This window comes from Ceratotherium simum, chromosome 25 (assembly GCF_057802395.1).
Source record: "Ceratotherium simum simum isolate JZ-2026a chromosome 25, ASM5780239v1, whole genome shotgun sequence".
NCBI classification, from domain to species: domain Eukaryota; kingdom Metazoa; phylum Chordata; class Mammalia; order Perissodactyla; family Rhinocerotidae; genus Ceratotherium; species Ceratotherium simum.
Genome location: NC_141924.1, coordinates 44253502 through 44272924, shown reverse-complemented (window position 1 = coordinate 44272924; position 19423 = coordinate 44253502). Strand labels below are relative to the sequence as shown.

Sequence of the window (19423 nt, the reverse complement as noted above, 5' to 3'; positions counted from 1 at the left end):
CAGCTATGACACACAACTATCTACTGGGGCTTTGGGGAGAATAAAGGGGAAAAAAAAAAAAAGGAGGAGGATTGGCAAAAAATAAATAAATAATAGAATTTTCAAAAGTCATTTATTATGTTGTGGATGTTTGAGAGTGTAACTTCTATTAAATTTAATACTAAGTAATAGATTTTACTATACCAAAGTCAAAGAAAAATACAGACAGTGAGGCAAGAGCAGAATGATTTATTGTGCCACCAATTATAATTTAACAAAATACACCAAATAACATATTGAATATGTGTTTTCTAACTCTACATGGAAATAATAGTGTAAAATGATAAGAAATTAACTACAAAAGAGTTACATCTCCTGAATAGAGAAACTTCTACAAATGACCACATATGAATATTTAGAGTAAGAGGGAGGAGGTTTTTTTAAGAGCATGCTGTTGTAGTAATATGTTAAATCCCAGAAGAACATCCCCTTTTTTACAATATGCCACCCTACACATTTTCTGATTATATTCACAGGAAAATATGACACAACAGTATTAAGAATAGGTTTGTTAAGGAGAACTAAATAAAAATTTATCAATGAAAAATAAAATAGTTCATGCATACTGAGCACCCACAGTATTAGTCACTTTAATGTGAGAACAATCTATAGGGTTTAAGATGACTATAGTTGGATAAATTTTTCCAAGAAAAAGAACGTGACTCAGAAATGGTGTTATAGACTTATTTCTGCCAAAATATTTTCCAGCATATTGTTTTAATTACAATAACCGAATTGAAAAAAAAAATCCTAAGGAATAAATTTAGCTAGTGAAGATAGCACTAAAATGTTTATACATATTTTCTTTTTAATATTTTAGTATTGAGTTTTAATACCTCCTCAGATCTTGAAAAAGTACTACTTTGAGTTCACATGCCTCACATTTCTGATAATGTTGCCAAGGGAATAGCCAAAAGTTGTATTCTACAAAGTATATATTTTCATTTTTGAACCACTTCTTATTTTGCTTGACACTATTTTTTTCTAATTTATGTTATCTTAATACATAAAATTTAAAATTACGAACTTGGAAACAACTCTATAAAGTTCTCTCTCCTCTCTGTATTTCCAAGGAGAAATGAGGAACATAGAACAATTTAGACAGAATGATTCCAACACATCTAACCATTAAATAATATCTATGTAGAAGAAAATGTTTCAGTTGTTCAGTATACCCAAAAGAGATTCAGAATAACATACATCCATTTTAGGACCAAAATATCTCTTTACATTTTGGTTAAGAATTGCTAAATTATCTCTTAGTCCATGTATGTGATAATGCACTTTTTGAGATCTTTATTTAATAATCTAAGAAAACATTCCCCCTCTCATTTTGTATTGTTTCTAGCTAAATAACAACTCTGTGCAGGTAATAAGGATTGCAGTTAAAAACTAGAAGAAAAGAACAAATAGAACTGGTCACTAGAATAATTACATTGTACTCTATTGAACAAACAGTAGTGCATAATTTAGAAGACAAGAATTCATAAGACAAGTCAGTGTTTAAATAAGCACTTTTAGGGGTAAGGCTCCATCATTCTAAATATTTGTTACAGAAAACATCTATAATCACACTGCATGGAAAATTTCTCTTGCATGTACTTTAATTCCTTTTACATTTCATATGTTTGAAACAAGGTGAACTATCTCAGTCTCATAGGCTTTGGGCCCAATTCCAATTCATCAAATTGAGAATGGTGGTAATTATATTTTGGGGAATGGGTAGCAAAAAACCCGCGGACAAGAAACGTGGTTACTATATAGATGCTGTCATACAGTTTGATACAGATGTAACTTTCCTATGAAAGCTAAAAAAAAAAAAATGACCTCTAAAATATATTCAAGATAAGTAATAAATCAAAAAGACAGAGATTTATAAACTTATAGACAGGCGAGCACTCGTACAGGTGCGTGAATGTACACACCCCAGCATCTATCTTTCTGAATATTTCTCTTTCCAGACTCAACTTTTTGAGGGAAAAAAAAAACGAATAAAGGGAGCCTTAGAAAAACATATTCCAGTGTTCGATCATACTTTACATTCAATTCATCTCTCCCTTAAAATGCTTAGTGTTGATGGTATATTCATTTTAAACAACTAAATCCCCCACGGAGTACGTAAGATAGTAACAAAATCTTCATCATTGACTATCCCTGCACTTAGACCTTCATAGTAATCTTCAAATTCACCATACGACACTTCATCAGACTTGCTGCAGGCATCTTTCAGGGTTTCTAGAAAAGATGATATGATTTCTTCCTCTGTAGAATGGCCTGTAAAATAGTACTGACTATGAAACAAGCTCCTTAAAAGTCCAGTAAAATGACTGAGGATGATCAAGAAACACTCAATCACCTTATGAAATCTTTCCAACAATCTGAAATCTTATGTCAAACTACCCTCTGATTTATTTGAATATTTTCTTGCATAAACTAGAATTTAATGGTGATGACTTTAATACACATTTGAGGCATCTTTTAAGCTTCTGATGGGGGGTATCCTATATGTATAAGCAAAAGAATAGTTACTATTGTAGATATTCTTGTCTTTCTTAATGTTGTAGAAGACTTAGTTTCATTCCCATTAGAAATGAGGAAAGAAAACAAGTAAATAGTTTCAAAAGTTTCTAGGCTGTTAACACTAATGCGATGTAAGGAAGGCATCGCTGCATTCAGGCTTAGTGATTTCACGAATCAGTTACTCATAACTGCAGCTAGAAAATATCACTGCAAACACAGGAGTCAGAGGGTCAGGAAGAGCTTTGCTAGAAGAACTTTCACTTGATTAAGTCATTCTATTTTAATCTCTGACTTTAAGTAGGCTATTTCCACTGGGTTATATTAAACATGATTAATTTTATCCTATAGAAAGATGCTATGGGGAACCACATATGTCAAAGAAAATTGTAATTCTTTAGTTTGTCACTTAACAAAAGAACATAAAATATTTGATTCATCCTTTTTTAAATTCATTTGATTTTTAATTCAGAAAGAGAACAATAAGCTATTTAAATAAGTCACTTTGCTTCTATTACGGCCAGTTGAAAGGAAGAGGTGATCTCACCCTAAATAGCATTTCCTCAGGACGCCATCGCCAGCCACCCCCAGCGCAGGCACTCTTCACAGAGCTCATCTCCCTCACTCGCTGCCCCACCCGCCCCGCCCTCCTCGCACTGATCTACTCCCGGGGTCCTAACACAGGACAGGAAGAAAGATATTCATTTTTTTAACAAGAAAAGAGGAATTAAAAGATGAAAAGAAGCTTAAAAAAATGGTCAGATAACACTCAAAGAAAAGAAACAGAGGCCCATATAGAAAGGCAGAAAAAGGGTCAGAAAAATCTGTGTGACTCTAAATCATTTTAAAGTCACGTTGCATTTTAAAATAACAAACGTGAATACCACCTTTAATTGTTCGTCTCACAGGGTGGGCAAAATTATGGTAAGAGTTGGACCTTTTTCAAAAACCAGAGGTTCTCTAATGGACTTGGATAATAAATCATTGTAAAGTGCCTTTCAAACTAAATGAATGAAATCTGCTTTGGATGGCAAGATGTTTGCTGTCTTTTAAAAACATACATGAGAAATAGAGAATAAGTGATTATTTTACTTAAAAAGAAAACAGGTTGAATGAACAAGGACTGATTAATTATGCTATGCAGAGATGGTAATATAAAACAATAAAGTGAATTTGTGATTGAAAGTCAAGGATAAAAATTAATCAAGATCTAATCTATATAAAAATATATGCCTGTTGGCAGAAGAGATTGCCCCTTTTACCATCCATACTTTTGAACAGATGACTTTTAACACTATTTTTTCTAAGAAAAATATTTTTTACCTAAATTTATGTTTCAAATACTCAAGAATTTTATGTCTCTTTTATGCCTCCTTTCCCCCACCCAGGAAATACCTACCTTCTATCATACTTAACTAACCTTCCTTTCACTCCTCTCAGAGACCAGAAAGTATTTTAATAAACAATGTTACATTTCTAATACCATTACACAGAAATACATTTGGGAAATCCCATTTCTATTAAAGCTGAAAATGCTTTTTTCTAATAAATTATTTAAGCAAAGTAAAAAGAAAATACTTTCTATAGTTAAATTACGTGTGATATAAAAGCCTTAATTTGAAATTAATTGTAAATTATAAACAATCTACATCCCAGAGATGAGCATGTGAATAGATTATAATTTCTAATGATAGACAACAATAAATGTTTTTTGTTTTTCTTTTTTTAAAAACAGTAACACGTTTTCCTTTTTGTAAGATTGTTCGACTTCTTAGCTTATCTTCCTTAATGCGAATGCAAAGACAAGGTATGGAATTTCTTCAACTAACAAAGGCTTATCCAACAACAAAAACAGAACCATCACCAACGATTCAATGACACATACTAAAACTAAAGCTACTTAAGCAACTTAATTAAGATTATTAGAGGAGAGAAAACAAAGAGAAAAAAAAATAGATGGTGTTGAAATCACCTAATTTTGAAATAAATAAAATTTCTTCTTCTTATATTTAGTATGACTAATTAAAGGAAAAAAGCAGAGAATGGCATGGGTTTAAAGGGAAAGATATATTAAATACAATTAAATAATACTAGAAATTCTCTTAAGGCAACTGTAGTTCATTTAAAGTCATTGATAAGCAAATTAAACTATATTGACCTGAAATAGATTATTAGAAATTGGGAAGCCAGTGATGATTAGCTTTAATCTTCATAACAAATTCTGTTGTTTTTTTCGCCTCACAATTAAAAGTTATAAATAAGCCATTTACAAGGGTTAATGATAATAAACCAAAGTGCATCTTCTTTTAATATTACAAAAGGAAAATTCTAGAATAATAGCATTCTATAGTATTTACCAGTATATAATCAAAATTATAAATTAGAAAGAAACTATTCATAAAATATAAATTAAAAATGGTCAATAAATATACAAAAATATGTTAAATCTCCCCAGTAACCTGAGAAATGCAAATAAAATTTTTTTTTAGCCTATCAGATTGGCAAAAATCTAAGGCAAGGTGGTGGCGGAAATGAATTCTCCAACTAATGGCAGGGCAATGTGGTGTAGCCATCTTACAATGCAAGTTGGAAGGATCAATTACAATTTGAAATGTAGATGTTCTAGGTCTTGATATTACCCTAAGAAAACAATAGAAAATGGGCCTAAGGAGTCACAAATAAGCATATTCATTGCTTCATTAATTACACATCAATAATTAGAAATTAGAGTCTACCAATAGGAGACTATCTAGGTAAATCGTAGCATATTGATTTTTTTTTTTTGTGAGGAAGATTGGCCCTGAGCTAACATCTGCCAATCCTCCTCTTTTTGCTGAGGAAGACTGGCCCTCGGCTAACATCCATGCCCATCTTCCTCCACTTTATATGGGACGCCACCACAGCATGGCTTGACAAGCGGTATGTCAGTGCGCGCCCAGGATCCGAACCGGCGAACCCTGGGCCGCTGCAGCAGAGCGTGTGCACTTAACTGCTTGTACCACCGGGCCGGCCCCTGTAGTATACTAATTTTAAAAAAGAATAATATGCAGCAGGTAAAAATAAGGTGGTTCAAATCTTCACCTCTATGGTGCAATCAGCACGTCTGGGTGTTACCTGCAAGACTGGTGGTTCAAGCCCACCTAGGGATGGCTTCTTTGTTGTGTAAAAAGCAAACGACATAGCAATATGTTTAGTGTACCTTTCATGTAAAAAAAAAAAATCTTCAAAAAAATTAGATATTTATCGTACATATACAGTTATGAAAATTCAAAGAGTAAGGACCAAAATATATATATATAAAATGACAATAACTGTTACCTCTATAGAGGGACATGCAATGAAAAGAGGAGAGTTACTGAGGCCAAATGCTTTCTTTATAGTAAGAATTCATTTATAAATCAATTATGTAAAAATAAAAGTCAGAAGAAATACAGTAGGTAATGAATCTCTAGAATTACTTTGAGATATTTTTATATTCTCAAATTTTGATAGACACATGTATGTTCCTTATATGTATAGATCCATCCCTAGAGAAAGATAGTCCCTCCTTCTGCCTTAAATCTTCACGTATAAGCAGATACAGTCAAACTAACTCAGAGAACTTGGAAATGTAATTATCTGTTCTCTCAATCTGTTCTGTTCTTTTTAACTCATATTCCTCTCTCTCTCCTCAACAAGAAATAAAAGTTCAATCTCAATTATAAACACAAAAGAAAAAAATAAATACAGATAATAGACCTAAGAATTTTAAATGAAGAAGGTCAAATAGCTCTCACATTTCTGGTTTAAAAAATAATTGTTTATTTCTTCCCTTACTGGCCTCAAGTCCACACTATAATATGATTTGAAGATATTTTTATTAACTAACATTTTAGAAATCTAATGCATTCTGATTCAGAATAATTACCTGAAACTACTTGAGGATGCTTCTTTGCACAATAACATTTTCTTATGTTTATAATAGACACACTGCCAGTTTTATTGAAATCCAGTTTCATAAAGGCCTAAATAAAAAGAGAAATGTTATTTTTTTGTATGAAATCATTAGACATGAGAACTTAATTTTCTATTCTGCAGCAGGCTATTTTTGAGCTCTAAACAAGACGGTTTAAAAGTACTAAACTGTTGTATGAAGGAAGCATCATGAATGCAAGGAGAAAGATAATGGAGCGAGACATTAGGTGACCTGCATTCAAGCGTTAGTTCTGCCACCTTCCAGCCCGACCTTGAGAAAGTGACCTAACCTCAGCCACCCTGGCTTTCCTCCTCTGCACACTGAAGAGTTGGGTAAAAGATATCTCAGATAGTTTCCAGCTCTAGGATTCACATGAAACTGATAAATGGCCAAGACAAATTGCCAGGACTATTTTGATTTGAAAAGTGAACTTTGCAAATATTCCATCACTAAAATCAATGAGAAAGTGAAATACCTTTTAAATGAGTTGATTACTCTATCTCCTGAAATTTAACACTACCTTTTGAAATCCTAGCTGTTTTATTGCTCCTCTAATTCGATGTAATTCTGAGTATCATGAAATACAGAATATTTTATTGAGAAGAGGAGTGGGTACATAGAAACACACAACCAAGCCAAAGCAACATCCCACATTCACAGAAGAATCAAAACTAGAATCAAGTTTGTTTATTCACAATAATGTGTTCACAGAAATATGGTACCTGTTACGGGCTGAACTGTATCCCCCAAAGTTCATATGTTGAAGCCCTAGCCCCAATATCTCAGAATGTGACTGTATTTGGAGTTAGAGCCTTTAAGGAGGTAATTAAGTTACAATGGAATCATTGGGGTGGGCCCTAATCCAATATGACCGGTGTCCTTATAAGAGGAGATTAGGATACCGACAACAGAGACTCAGGGATGACCACATGAACACACAGGGAGAAAGCCATCTATAAGCCAAGGAGAGAGGTCTCAGGAGAAACCAAACCTGCTGAGGCCTTGACCTTGTACTTCTAGCCCCCAGACTTGTGAGAAAATAAATTTCTGTTGTGTAACACCTAGTCTGTGGAAGTTGTTATGGTGGCCCTAGGAAACTAACACAGCACTTTCTAACTCTACTTGTGTCCTCTACTCCCAGCACCAAGATTTATGAAAGAGACAACTCCCCAGTTTCTATTGCTGATACCCAAACCTATTACTAGGACACATAAAGTTCAAATAAACGCAAATTTACAAATATTATGTGGTGAATTTGTTTCACATAAGGTTTTTATTGTCTTTTGGCCAGTAAAGACTTTGATATTTTCTATTTGTGATTTACATCTGATGTAATTGTTTATACTACTCCATAAACAATAGCTTTGTTTCAATATTAGATACATGTACATTTTACATCAGGTATATACACAAAAGAAAAGGAAAACTACCTTTCTCAAAAGTACGCTCTAAAAGCGTCTACCAGAACCCAAGTAATACGTACTTTCCTACGAAAATCAGGGCTCCTGTTTTGTTTTTTTTGTTTTTTTTTGTGAGGAAGATCAGCCCTGAGCTAACATCCTTGCTAATCCTCCTCTTTTTGCTGAGGAAGACTGGCTCTGAGCTAACATCCATTGCCAATCCTCCTCCTTTTTTTTTTTTTTTCCTCCCAAAGCCCCCCAGTAGATAGTTGTACGTCACAGTTGCACATCCTTCTAGTTGCTGTATGTGGGACGCGGCCTCAGCATGGCCGGAGAAGTGGTGCGTCGGTGTGTGCCGGGGATCCGAACCCGGGCCGCCAGTAGCGGAGCGCGCGCACTTAACCGCCAAGCCACAGGGCCGGCCCTGGGGCTCCTGTTTTTAATTCCAATTTAACATAGTCATTTTCATCTTCATTTTAACATTCAGCATGCATATTATAAAGGCCAGAGAAACACCTAGTAGTCACCATCCTAAGATAACATGTATTCAGCCTTGACACTGAGACAGCCACCAGGCTAAGAATTTTACATGTATCATCTTAGTCAATCCTTATACCACCTCTACGAGATAAGAAACTGAGGCTCAGAGATATTTAATAACAGATATAGTCATATAGCTAGTCATTTATGGGGCCAGCAATTTATAGTACTAGTAATTTGTAAACCAAAATTTGATTTCAGATTCTATTTTCCTTTTATAATATTTTCCTAAAACATATGCATAAGTTATTTTGCTTTACCCTGGGCAGAGTTGTATGTGTGTGTTTTACTAAACCCAAATACACTACAGGTAAAGGGATTCAAAACCTTTTCAATGGTAATTCATTAAAGTTTTAAAATAATAAACCTAATGATCTATTAAAAGTAACTATTTGAAAGATTACTTAACAAAGTTACCTTTCGAACAAATGATTTCCTGTATTCATTCATTTCACCAATAATGGCACGTTTGAATTCTCCGTAATCAACCTTGCCATTGCCATTGCCATTGCCATTCAGAATTAGCCATGAAGACTCAAAATCCTAGAAATAATCACAAAGAGACCACTGTTACACCTTTAAGTTATATATGGCCACAACAATCATCATCATAATAGTATTTTGTTACACCCTTTGTAGCCCTAGACAAGGTAGCAGACTTTAATAAGAAAATTCCAAAAAGTTAAATATAAATCCAAGCAAAGGCACTAAGAAAGCTATTTAAATGAACTCTATAGTGGACGGTTCTGTAAAGTCAAGAACCATTTAGGAGCGGCAGTAAGTCACAAATTTATCTTTTTAAGTTTAATTTCTTTCTATAGCCACATAAAAAATGCTTACCATTTACTTGAACCAGAACACTTAATTATTTTTAATGTTTTATATCTGTGGTAATTAAAAAGTCACTTAGGTTCTGGAATACTCCCAATAGCATTGGGACCACGGACTGTAGTTCTGCTAGTCCTCATGCTTGTAAGTACTGAAGATTTGAATGACTTAATATGATTCCATAATTTACACTAAAAGGTGTTATTCTGAGTAATTCTCTTATGCCAATTTGTTCATTTTACCATTGACACTGACTTCTCTGGCAAATGCACTATTTAATAGAATGTTTTATTCACAGAGTTCGCAACAAAGAAATTATAGCATGAGATTTTCTTAAACTCAGGTGAATATCTTTTCAATGTTTCAATCAAGTTGTTAGCTTTAACTGAGAATGTAAATAAAACATCTAGCAAGCAAGGTGACTGACAAATAATGGGTACTCAAAAATATTCTCTCCCACTTCCTCCTTATTTTTTCAATTAAGACTTTAATGAGGGCCGGCCCCGTGGCTTAGCGGTTGAGTGCGTGTGCTCCGCTGCCGGCGACCTGGGTTCGGATCCCGGGTGCGCACCGAGGCACCACTCCTCCAGCCATGCTGAGGCCGCGTCCCACATACAGCAACTAGAAGGATGTGCAGCTATGACAGACAACTATGTACTGGGGCTTTGGGGGAAAAATAAATAAATAAAATCTTTAAAAAAAAAAAAAAGACTTTAATGAGAAAAACTAAATCTTAGGGTGCCCTGCCTCCCCCCAGTTCTCAAAAACCCATACTTTTTTTGTCTATCATAATGCCCTGTACATGATATAGCCTGTAAGTGTCTGTAAAGCGAGCTTTAAGTATGAAAATGAGATTGCCCTCTAAAATCATAAGTAATATGGATAGAAGAAGATGAATTTGCTCACCTGACTCATGGAATACTAGAATGAAAAGATACTGCTTGAAGCTTATAAGAAATAGTTTTCAATAACTGAATACCAAAAGTGGCAACAAATTTATATAACTCTTCCTTTTGAAGATATGGTACAGAATAGAAAATAATAATTCAGTTAGGAAAAAAAACTGAGGTAAATTTATTGACAGTGTCTCTATATAAATTAGACTATTTAGGGAGCATATCAATTTTTTTTATTTCACATTCAGAAGAATGACGATGCCTTCCACAAACTAGCTCCACAATTCGCCCAGGGTGGGGAGTTTTACACTCTTGTGTTTGCTTATCTCTGCACGGGCAGTCTCCAGTGACATTACAGGGAAAATAACAGGGGATATTATTTTTAAAATGAGAAAAAGGGGAAGCTTACTCATATTTTCATAATATATGTTCTCCCTGTGTTAGAAGTCTTATATAATTATTTTAGTTTTTATTCCTGAATCCAATCATAAAAATTTAGCAAGTCAACAAAAAGAGAAGTATTGTGGTGATGCACAAAGTACTAGACTGGCCCAGATTATCTGAGTTCTCATTTTATCTCCATTATTAATTACCTATGTGATTGTGGATAAAGACAGCAAGGCTTTCTAATTTTCTATTGCTGCTTTTTTTTTCATTATTATTTATGAAAGGAAGAGACGAAGTGTGTGTCACTAGATGGGCCACAAGGTTAAACTCTGCAAAAAACACAGACGACAGGTATGTCACAACAATGATAGACAACATCATATTGGCACAGATTTTATACTCGATAAGGCATATTCCCACGTATTTTCCTCATTTGAGCTTCAAAGCAACTCTGACTATAGGTATTATCTCTGGATCGCCTAGGCAGAGCCTGTCAATCAGAAGAGTTAAAAGACCTATTCAGGATCACACAGTTCAAGTAGTAAGGATAGAACCTGAATCTAATCTCATAAATTCAATTTCCAGTGTTTCCTCTACAAAATACACTATATCTTGTGACGAGACCATTTGAAGTAAAAGAGAACAATGCAAGAGAATCCCTTATCTGAAACCTTTGAGGTAAATGTGTTTCAAATTCATATACTTTTAGAATAAAATCCAAACTTCTCAGCATGGCATGCAAGGCTTTATTGTAATGGATACTGCTGAGTTTATTTCTCTCCATTCTTCTCTTTGCCTTCCTCTCATCTATATATCCATGTAAACTAATGCATAGTCTATTTATTCAGTACTTGCCATATGCCAGGTTCCATTTAAGTGATAGAAATAGAGCAGGAAACCAGAAGCTCCTGGTCCCTGCCCCCATGGGACTCACATTCTACTAGCAAGCAGAGCCAGATGATACTTACAAAGTGGCATGCACAATATAAAATGGGTAAATGGTACACAGAGGACCAGGGATCAGACGGGGCGCTCCTTTAGACAGAGGTGTCAGGGTAGTGCTCTCAGTAGAGAAAGCTGTGGCCTGAAGGATGAGAAAATCCAGCCATGCAAACGTCTAGTGCAGATCACTCACAGCAGAGGGAACACAACGTGTGAAGGCTCGGGGCGGGGGGGGGGGGGGGGGGGACGGACACACACATTTGCAATTCCTGGAACAGGCCACATTCCCTTTCTCTCCCCTCCACAGCTTCACATGTGCTTCTCCTCGTGAAGTGTCCCCTGTCTGATCCACGCTCTTTCTCTCCTCTTGTCTGCTTAATTCTTCCTCATCCTTCAACACTCAGCTCAGAGGATTCTCCCCCAGGAATCCTATGATCTTCCTTCCTTCCCCATAACCTGGCTTGGAATTTATCCCATGTGTTCTGAAAGCATTCTCCGTTTAACACATATCATATTGTTTTGTAATCATTTATATATTTCTTCCCTTTCATTATGAAGACCTTAAGAGTACAGAGTATGCCTTCTCAGAGCTTAGAACAACGCCTGGTTATAAGGCTCTTAATAACTAAATGAGGGAGGAATAAACGTTGAAATTTTAAAAATCAACAGGAATTGTTGCCTGATAGCTTGACACTGATAACGAGGCATAAAGAAGAAGGAGACAAATGAACTACTATAATTTCAGTAGCAAAATGAATAATACCACTTCAGAATAATATGTCATTCACGGTAGGGAATTATCTATGGTACATACATTTTCTGATACTTGTAAGTGAAATACTTTTAGAGCTTGCTTAAAATCTGCCTTATCTAAAAGTCCATTTCCTTCCTTGTCCAATCGTTGAAGGTATTTTCCCAATCCAGTCAATACACGCACACCTCTGTTACGTAGCTGTTCTTGGAGCACAGCTGTTTAGGAAGAAGAGAGATGGAAATTAATTGTTCCTGTGCACAAAAGTATCAAATTGCAATTGTCTCTCTTGTAAGAAAATTAAAGTTGATGTAACTGATATAAGAGATGTGAATATCGGGCCAGCCCCGTGGCTTGGTGGTTAAGTGCGTGCGCTCCGATGCTGGCGGTCCGGGTTCGGATCCCGGGCGCGCACCGAGGCACCACTTCTCCGTCCATCCTGAGGCTGAGTCCCACATACAGCAACTAGAAGGATGTGCAGCTATGACATACGACTATCTACTGGGGCTTTGGGGGAAAAAATAAATAAATAAAATCTTTAAAAAAAAAAAAAAAGAGATGTGAATATGCAACCAGATCATACAAATGATTGACAAAAGACTTTGGAAAATAGAATGCTTTTAGTAAAGGGGGTTACATATAAAATCACACGTCAACATACCGGAACTATAGCACCACCATGTGGTGAAAGTGTTATATCTTACATTTAGGAAAAGAATGGTTCACTTGATCAGCATGAAAATAATCTAGATGTTACAAATAAAATCTTAGTTTCTATTTTCCAGGCTTCCTCTTTATCCCACATCTTTAATCTCTTTCCTCTTTCTTTGCTGCTAACAACTGAATTACAAAATTTATGCCAGGCAAGTAACTCAAAAATTATCAGTTCAAAATTTCTAAAATAGTTAGAAATCTTCAAATTGTAACTTATATATTAAATAGCATCAAGGGTTTGGAGTGCTGTCCTATACTTTTGCATTAAAGTAACCTTTTCTTCTAGGAATTTATAAGAAATCATCTTCTCAAGCCCCTAGCATTCTCTTTGTGGGTCAGTGATTTCCTCCAATGCAGTTGTGCCCTCTTTACTTAATACAGGTAACTCTACTAAAGCAGTTATTAAACATAATACATCAGAAGAAAGAACAAATATCACCAGATACAATAGTGACAATATTGTGTGGACCATGACAGAAGAGAGAAAACAATTTACTAACAGTGGCATCAAGAATATCTGGGAGTTCAAACGCCAATTCCAGACAACTTCTAAATGTGTTTCTAGCCTTCTTACTCCCATATCATCTTTAAATGATAAATCAGGATTTATCAAAACTTATAAATTATTCACTGACTTCTGTGATTACTTGTTTAATACCTTCCTCCCTTCCTGACTATAACATTCAAAAAAGAAATTGTCGGGCCGGCCTGGTGGCACAGCAGTTAGGTTCGAGCGTTCCGCTTAGGCGGCCCAGGGTTCACCAGTTTGGATCCTGGGCGCAGACCTACTCACTGCTCATCAAGCCATGCTGAGGTGGCATCCCACATAGAAGAACTAGAAGGACCTACAACTAGGATATACAACTGTGTACTGGGGCTTTGGGGAGAAAAAAGAAAAAAAAAGGAGGAAGACTGGCAATAGATGTTAGCTCGGGGCCCATCTTCCTCAAAAAACAAAACAAAACAAACAAACAAAAAAGAACGCGATGTTAGAGGTTAAAAAAGAAATTGTCCATTTGAGCCTAGTATACTGTAGTGGTTACAAGACTGGACTCTAGAAACAAAATTTATAAAATGTGTTAGTGTCCAAAACCTACATATATTTCATTTATTACCTGCAACAACTCTGGAAAGTTAATAAAATAGGCTATTATCCCCATTTTAGAGATGAAGAAAGAGATGCAAGAGATTTACACAAAGTCACATGTCTACTGAATGGCAGCGCCCACATATGGATCTGCCTCCCAGTGTGGCATTGTTTCTTTTACGCTAGGCCACCACAAATCTCTTTAGGATATCATCTAACGCATAACACAAGTATTATATTACAAAAATCACTCACATTGTATTCATATCATGAATAAAACCCATACTATCTAGTACTTTTTAAAATTCTTAAATTCATAATTCATATAATATTGGTTATTCAGTTAGGATCATTAAAGTAGGATAAATCCTAAAAATATTTTAAAATATGTATATATATATACACAAACATAAAAAGATAAGCAAATAGGAAATATAAATCAAGTGCCATAAAACGAAGAAATATCTGGAAAATACTGCTTTACTGCTTACAAAGCAAGCGGTTGAAAATTCAAACGACTTGAGAGTGCAGTAAATTACACACCTTGAATGGCCTCGAGGACCAGCTTATCCTTGGCTTCTTGATGGGTTAGATCATCCTCACGTTCCACAGAATCGCTTCTGCAATTGCCATGTTCACAGTGGTAAAAAGATACTCCATTTGGCCATCTTGAGGACAGAAACTCTAAGCTCTTCCCTGCTCTAGACTCAAAGAAGTTCTCAAACGAAGAAGGAAGAGGGCTTAGAGATTAACCAAGTCCCACCTTCGCCTCAGATTTAAAGCCCAGGAGGGTGAAATACGCTAAATCAAGGGCTCAAGTCCTTAACATCTTCCAAGAACTACCGTTAAACTCTCTTTATATGCTTTTTTGTAATTATTTCATGTTCTTTTAAAATACTTAATTATAATTATTAAATTTAAAAGCAGTTTTACCTTGTAAAGTATAAAATGTAAAAATCTTATTTTAAAAAACCAAAAAATTGCATTCATTTTGAGCAATATAGTAAATGATAAAGAAACACACCTCCTTACAGCCAATATGAGGACTATGGCCTCTAAGTCACATATAATATACCAATTATTGTCATTATTTGAATTATTTTTAGCACCAAGAACCACTCACCGGAATAACATATATATACATTCTGTGATTAAAAAACTCAAATTCATTTAAAAGCATTTTTTGATTCATAGCATTATTTTTTTATCATGCATATTATCAATCAAGGAATACTATAAGCAAGTGGGATCCAGGATTTTTTTTAATGCTTAAAAAAAAGGATCACACTAAAAGTGTGGGAAAAGTTTTTATAATATTGTACTGTATCCTATCTTTTAAAATTTATTACTTTGGTAGCATTTGGTAAAATAAAACTGTTATAGCATAAGCAAATTAATAAAGTACCTTTAGCTAACATAATGGCACATTTTTGATCTTTATTTGATTTTAACTGTTCCCATACATGGAGTGTATTTGAGTACAAGATAGCATATAAAATAGACACATATAGCTATGCTTTGGTTTTAAAAAATGTAAACCTTAACTAAAGTCAAAAATCTTTGAGATAGAATCTCACTTTAAGATAATAGTGTTTTCACTTACTTTCAAAATGACAAATGCATGTCTGACTTACTTGAGAGAGTCCAAAGCTATCTGATCAACATTTGTGATTCGAAGCATAAGTAATGTGTTTTCTTTTATGCTCTCTGGAAGTCTCGGATGATCAGAACTCAAAAATGTCAAGTTTCCACCCTAAAGAAATTAACAGATAAATTATTTAAAGCTAGAAAGTATATAAGAAGTACAATAAACTAATACTAATTTTGAATACTCAATTTTCATTGTATGTGACATGGTATACTTTTTATACTGATAAAAAAGTATATTTAGAGAATATTTAGAAACCACACAGGCTTCAGCTAATAACATAGGAAAAAAAGGAACTAATTTTCCAATCAGAACAATCTTAGATTTAATAATTCACGTGAAAAAAATAAGAACTCCAATTTTTATAAGAATCAGAGGAGAAAGTACAAGTTATTTTAATTGAAATTATGACATCCCTGAACACAGAAATAGAGCCATTGATCCACAGAAAGATGTACCGCAAACTAATGAACTGTGATAGAGTCAGCACCCTCTTTCACCTGGTCTTTTGATGACAAACATCACATAAATGATGACAAAAATCACCTTAAAAAAAACCCAAAAAACTAATTTTAACCTAATTAGAGCATCAAGGCTTTAGTGAAAAAATTCCTTTCAAAAATCTCTAATCCAAACTTAGAAAATTGTTATTATTTTAATTTCTGAGTTGCTCAAATAAATATGGTCAAATACAAATTTAAAATAAGAGGCTTAATGATCTTGCTTGAAAATAAGGGAAGAGATTTCTCTCCTCTCCTTTTTCCTGGAGCATTTATTTTAGAAAACTTGTAACTCTAAGTACTTTCTCCATTCTTTGAAATGTATATAAATTCTCTTGAAATTATTTTATTCAGCAATTGAAGAGACCATGTGATGTGTGTGGCAGGGTATGCATATAAGCATGTGTGTAAACGTACATGTGTGCATAAGGGTACATCTGTGTGGTCTGCGTCAGTGCATTGAAACAATACATATACGCACGTGTGAGTGAACATATATGGGTACACTTCTATGCATGTGTGTCTATGGGCATGTGTGCATGTTTATATGAGTATTAACAGCTGGCACTAAAATTTCTTTTAGGGAGCATGTAGGAAAAGACCTTGATGGGGCATATAGAAATGAAAAGATACGTTCTAGAGTAACATCTGGAAGGCAGAAGAGACCTGCCCCCCGCACCCAAAAAAAGAAGAAGAAAGTCAAATATTTCCGCATAAGGAAATGGAAGAACGTGGAGAGGAGCAAGAGATGGAAGGAGTTAGAAAATGGGGAGGAAGGCTTTTACCATGGGAAATATTCAAGGCACATATTTTTAAGACTAAGAATGTCTGATAATGGATCGTAAGTTGCTTACACTGCTGCAATAAAACTCCCTCCATATCCCCTTCAAAATGTCTGCCACACACCCAAAGCATCATATACATGGTTTGTGTGTGGTTTCCTCCCTCCCTCCCCCGCTTTTTCTTTCTTTCTTAGAAATCCACGTCTGGCTCAAGTAATATGGAACAGAAATAGTGAGAATAAATCATCAACTATAGATACTAAACTAACTGGAGACAACAGCTCAGAGCTAGAGGTAACTTTTAATCTTGGGATAGGCATTAAACATTAAACACCTCTCTGCAGGTTATGAAATGGGAGTTGGAGCTGATTTTGTCTAGATCTTAATATGAGTGACATATTACACGTGTAGTATATTTAATCCAAGTTTAAGATGTGAAGTTTTTCCTCACCCCCAACTCCTCACCTAACCCATCACTACATCTTATTGATTCTACTTCCTGAAGATTTTTTTAATTTTTCTAATTAGCCTCATAGCCATTGTCACTTGCCTAATTCAGGTTGCCATAACCTCCTTCCTTGATTAATATAATTCACTCCAATTCAGTCCTTTGTACTAGTCTTCAATCCATTCCCCACACTGTAACCAGAGAGATCTTTCTAAATCACAAGGCTGATAATGTCATCTCCCCTCATTCCATCTACCTCTCCTCTTTCAATGAGTCCCCGGTATGTTTTAGTTAACTCTTTAACATAAGGCTGCTCTTAATCAGCTCTGACTCTTCTCTTGCCAACCCCCACCTTGAACTAGAGTTCAGCTATACTGAGCTATTACTTTCAGTTCTCCAAATAAGCCATGTTCTTTCACACTTTTGTTCTTTGCTGTGTCCTCCACCTGGAAGCCTGGCCTCAGTCTCCTCTCTACCTACCCCAGCCTAGTTAACTCCTGTTCTAGGTCAAGGTTAGATGGCACTTTCTCCAGGAAGCATCCTTGGACCCCACAAAACTGGATCATTGGCCCTCTTATCTGGCCCCTGACTGTAAGCTCCAAAAAAGCAGAGAATGGATATGATTTATTCACTGTTCTATCTCCAGTGCTTAGCCTACGAGTATGTATTTGTTACCTGAATGATCACCATGGGTAGTGCTGCATTTTAATCATGAGATAACGTGATGTAATAATTTAAAATATAAGAACACTAATTGTAACATTACCTATGATCGACCCATTCTAGGGAATCGTTGTGATACACCATATGTTTTTTAGGGCCTTTAAAAGTACCAAGAGACAAAGTCTCCTGGGCTTATATTGCAGATTTGGGCAGGGGAGTGTTACAGGGAATAAACGCTACGCTTAGATGCAGACCATTGGGATCTGGACCTGAGAGGCAGAACCTCCTGGGGAAACATCAACTACTAGCCATTCACACAAATGCCCCTGCGCAGCAAGGAGGAAAGAAAATAAACTGAAGACTGGACACTCTGCTCCTCCAGCCCCACCGCATCCCACAACATCCAACACTGGGCACTAAAACGCTTGCTTGCAGACACACAACTTACAATGTAAAAATCACCACGTTGGTATTGTTTTCCTGTTCTTCGTCCACGCTGGTGACTATAAACATTTTTTTGAATAAAAGGAAGCACACTTGTTCTAGAAATTAAATGACAAAAATGTGAAATTATTCAGCTTCTCTCAGAAGTAATCATCTTGAGAGCTGTAACAATGTTTTATGGCATACCTATTTTTCCCAAATTGCCGATATTCATAAATTGTAAGCGATTGGTCATGAGTAAAAAAGAACCCAATCAGCTCTCTGCAAGCATCACGTCCATTTCTAGAAAAACAGAATGATATCAAAGATTTTCAAATAGGATAACTTGCAAATTAAGTAATAAACCAAAATTGTGTATGTCACAGATGGATAGCATAACTCCTTCGAATGTGTGGCAATGCACAAGGGTTATGGGAAGCCACAGGGAAAACATGACACAGTAGCTGAAGTGTCAATTCAAGTAAGATTTGGATGGAGAAAAAAGCTTTATCTCACACTGATATGAATATAGATGTATTACAATGTGGATTACTAACTCGACATAGACTTTTAAGATAAAGTGAAAGAACTTCAAAAAATGTTGAGCTTGCAAGAAGCCACTCAAGGATATACATTTATTATCTTTTGTCACAGAAAGTTTAAAATCACTGAACAAATATGATAATTTTAAAAAACACGCTTTACCTTTAAAATATATAAAGAAAATCAGCATTAGTATTACTGGAAGTTTATAAGACTGAGATAACAGATTTAAGAATCATCTTGCTTGGCATTTTACTGTATCTATCAATAATCTACTTTTAATTTAGCCATTAAAATGAAATTAAATAAGGGGCCGGCCTGGTGGCACAGCGGTTAAGTTCGCATGCTCTGCTTTGGCGG

General features: G+C 35.2%; 1 protein-coding gene across 2 annotated transcripts in view; it reads right to left on the bottom strand.

The window, feature by feature from the left end:
• Positions 1-207: 207 nt before the first annotated feature.
• Positions 208-19423, bottom strand: part of CAPS2 (calcyphosine 2) — a 45892-nt gene continuing 26676 nt past the window's right edge. For both annotated transcript variants that reach the window (XM_087449170.1, XM_014794433.2), the window contains 8 exons: positions 18728-18823; positions 18546-18639; positions 15691-15809; positions 14600-14676; positions 12319-12473; positions 8869-8994; positions 6464-6560; positions 208-2313 (listed from right to left, as the gene is read on the bottom strand). In XM_087449170.1, the coding sequence (XP_087305296.1) occupies positions 2138-2313; positions 6464-6560; positions 8869-8994; positions 12319-12473; positions 14600-14676; positions 15691-15809; positions 18546-18639; positions 18728-18823 (940 nt within the window). In that variant the 3' untranslated portion in view covers positions 208-2137. The remainder of the gene's footprint in view (positions 2314-6463; positions 6561-8868; positions 8995-12318; positions 12474-14599; positions 14677-15690; positions 15810-18545; positions 18640-18727; positions 18824-19423) is intronic.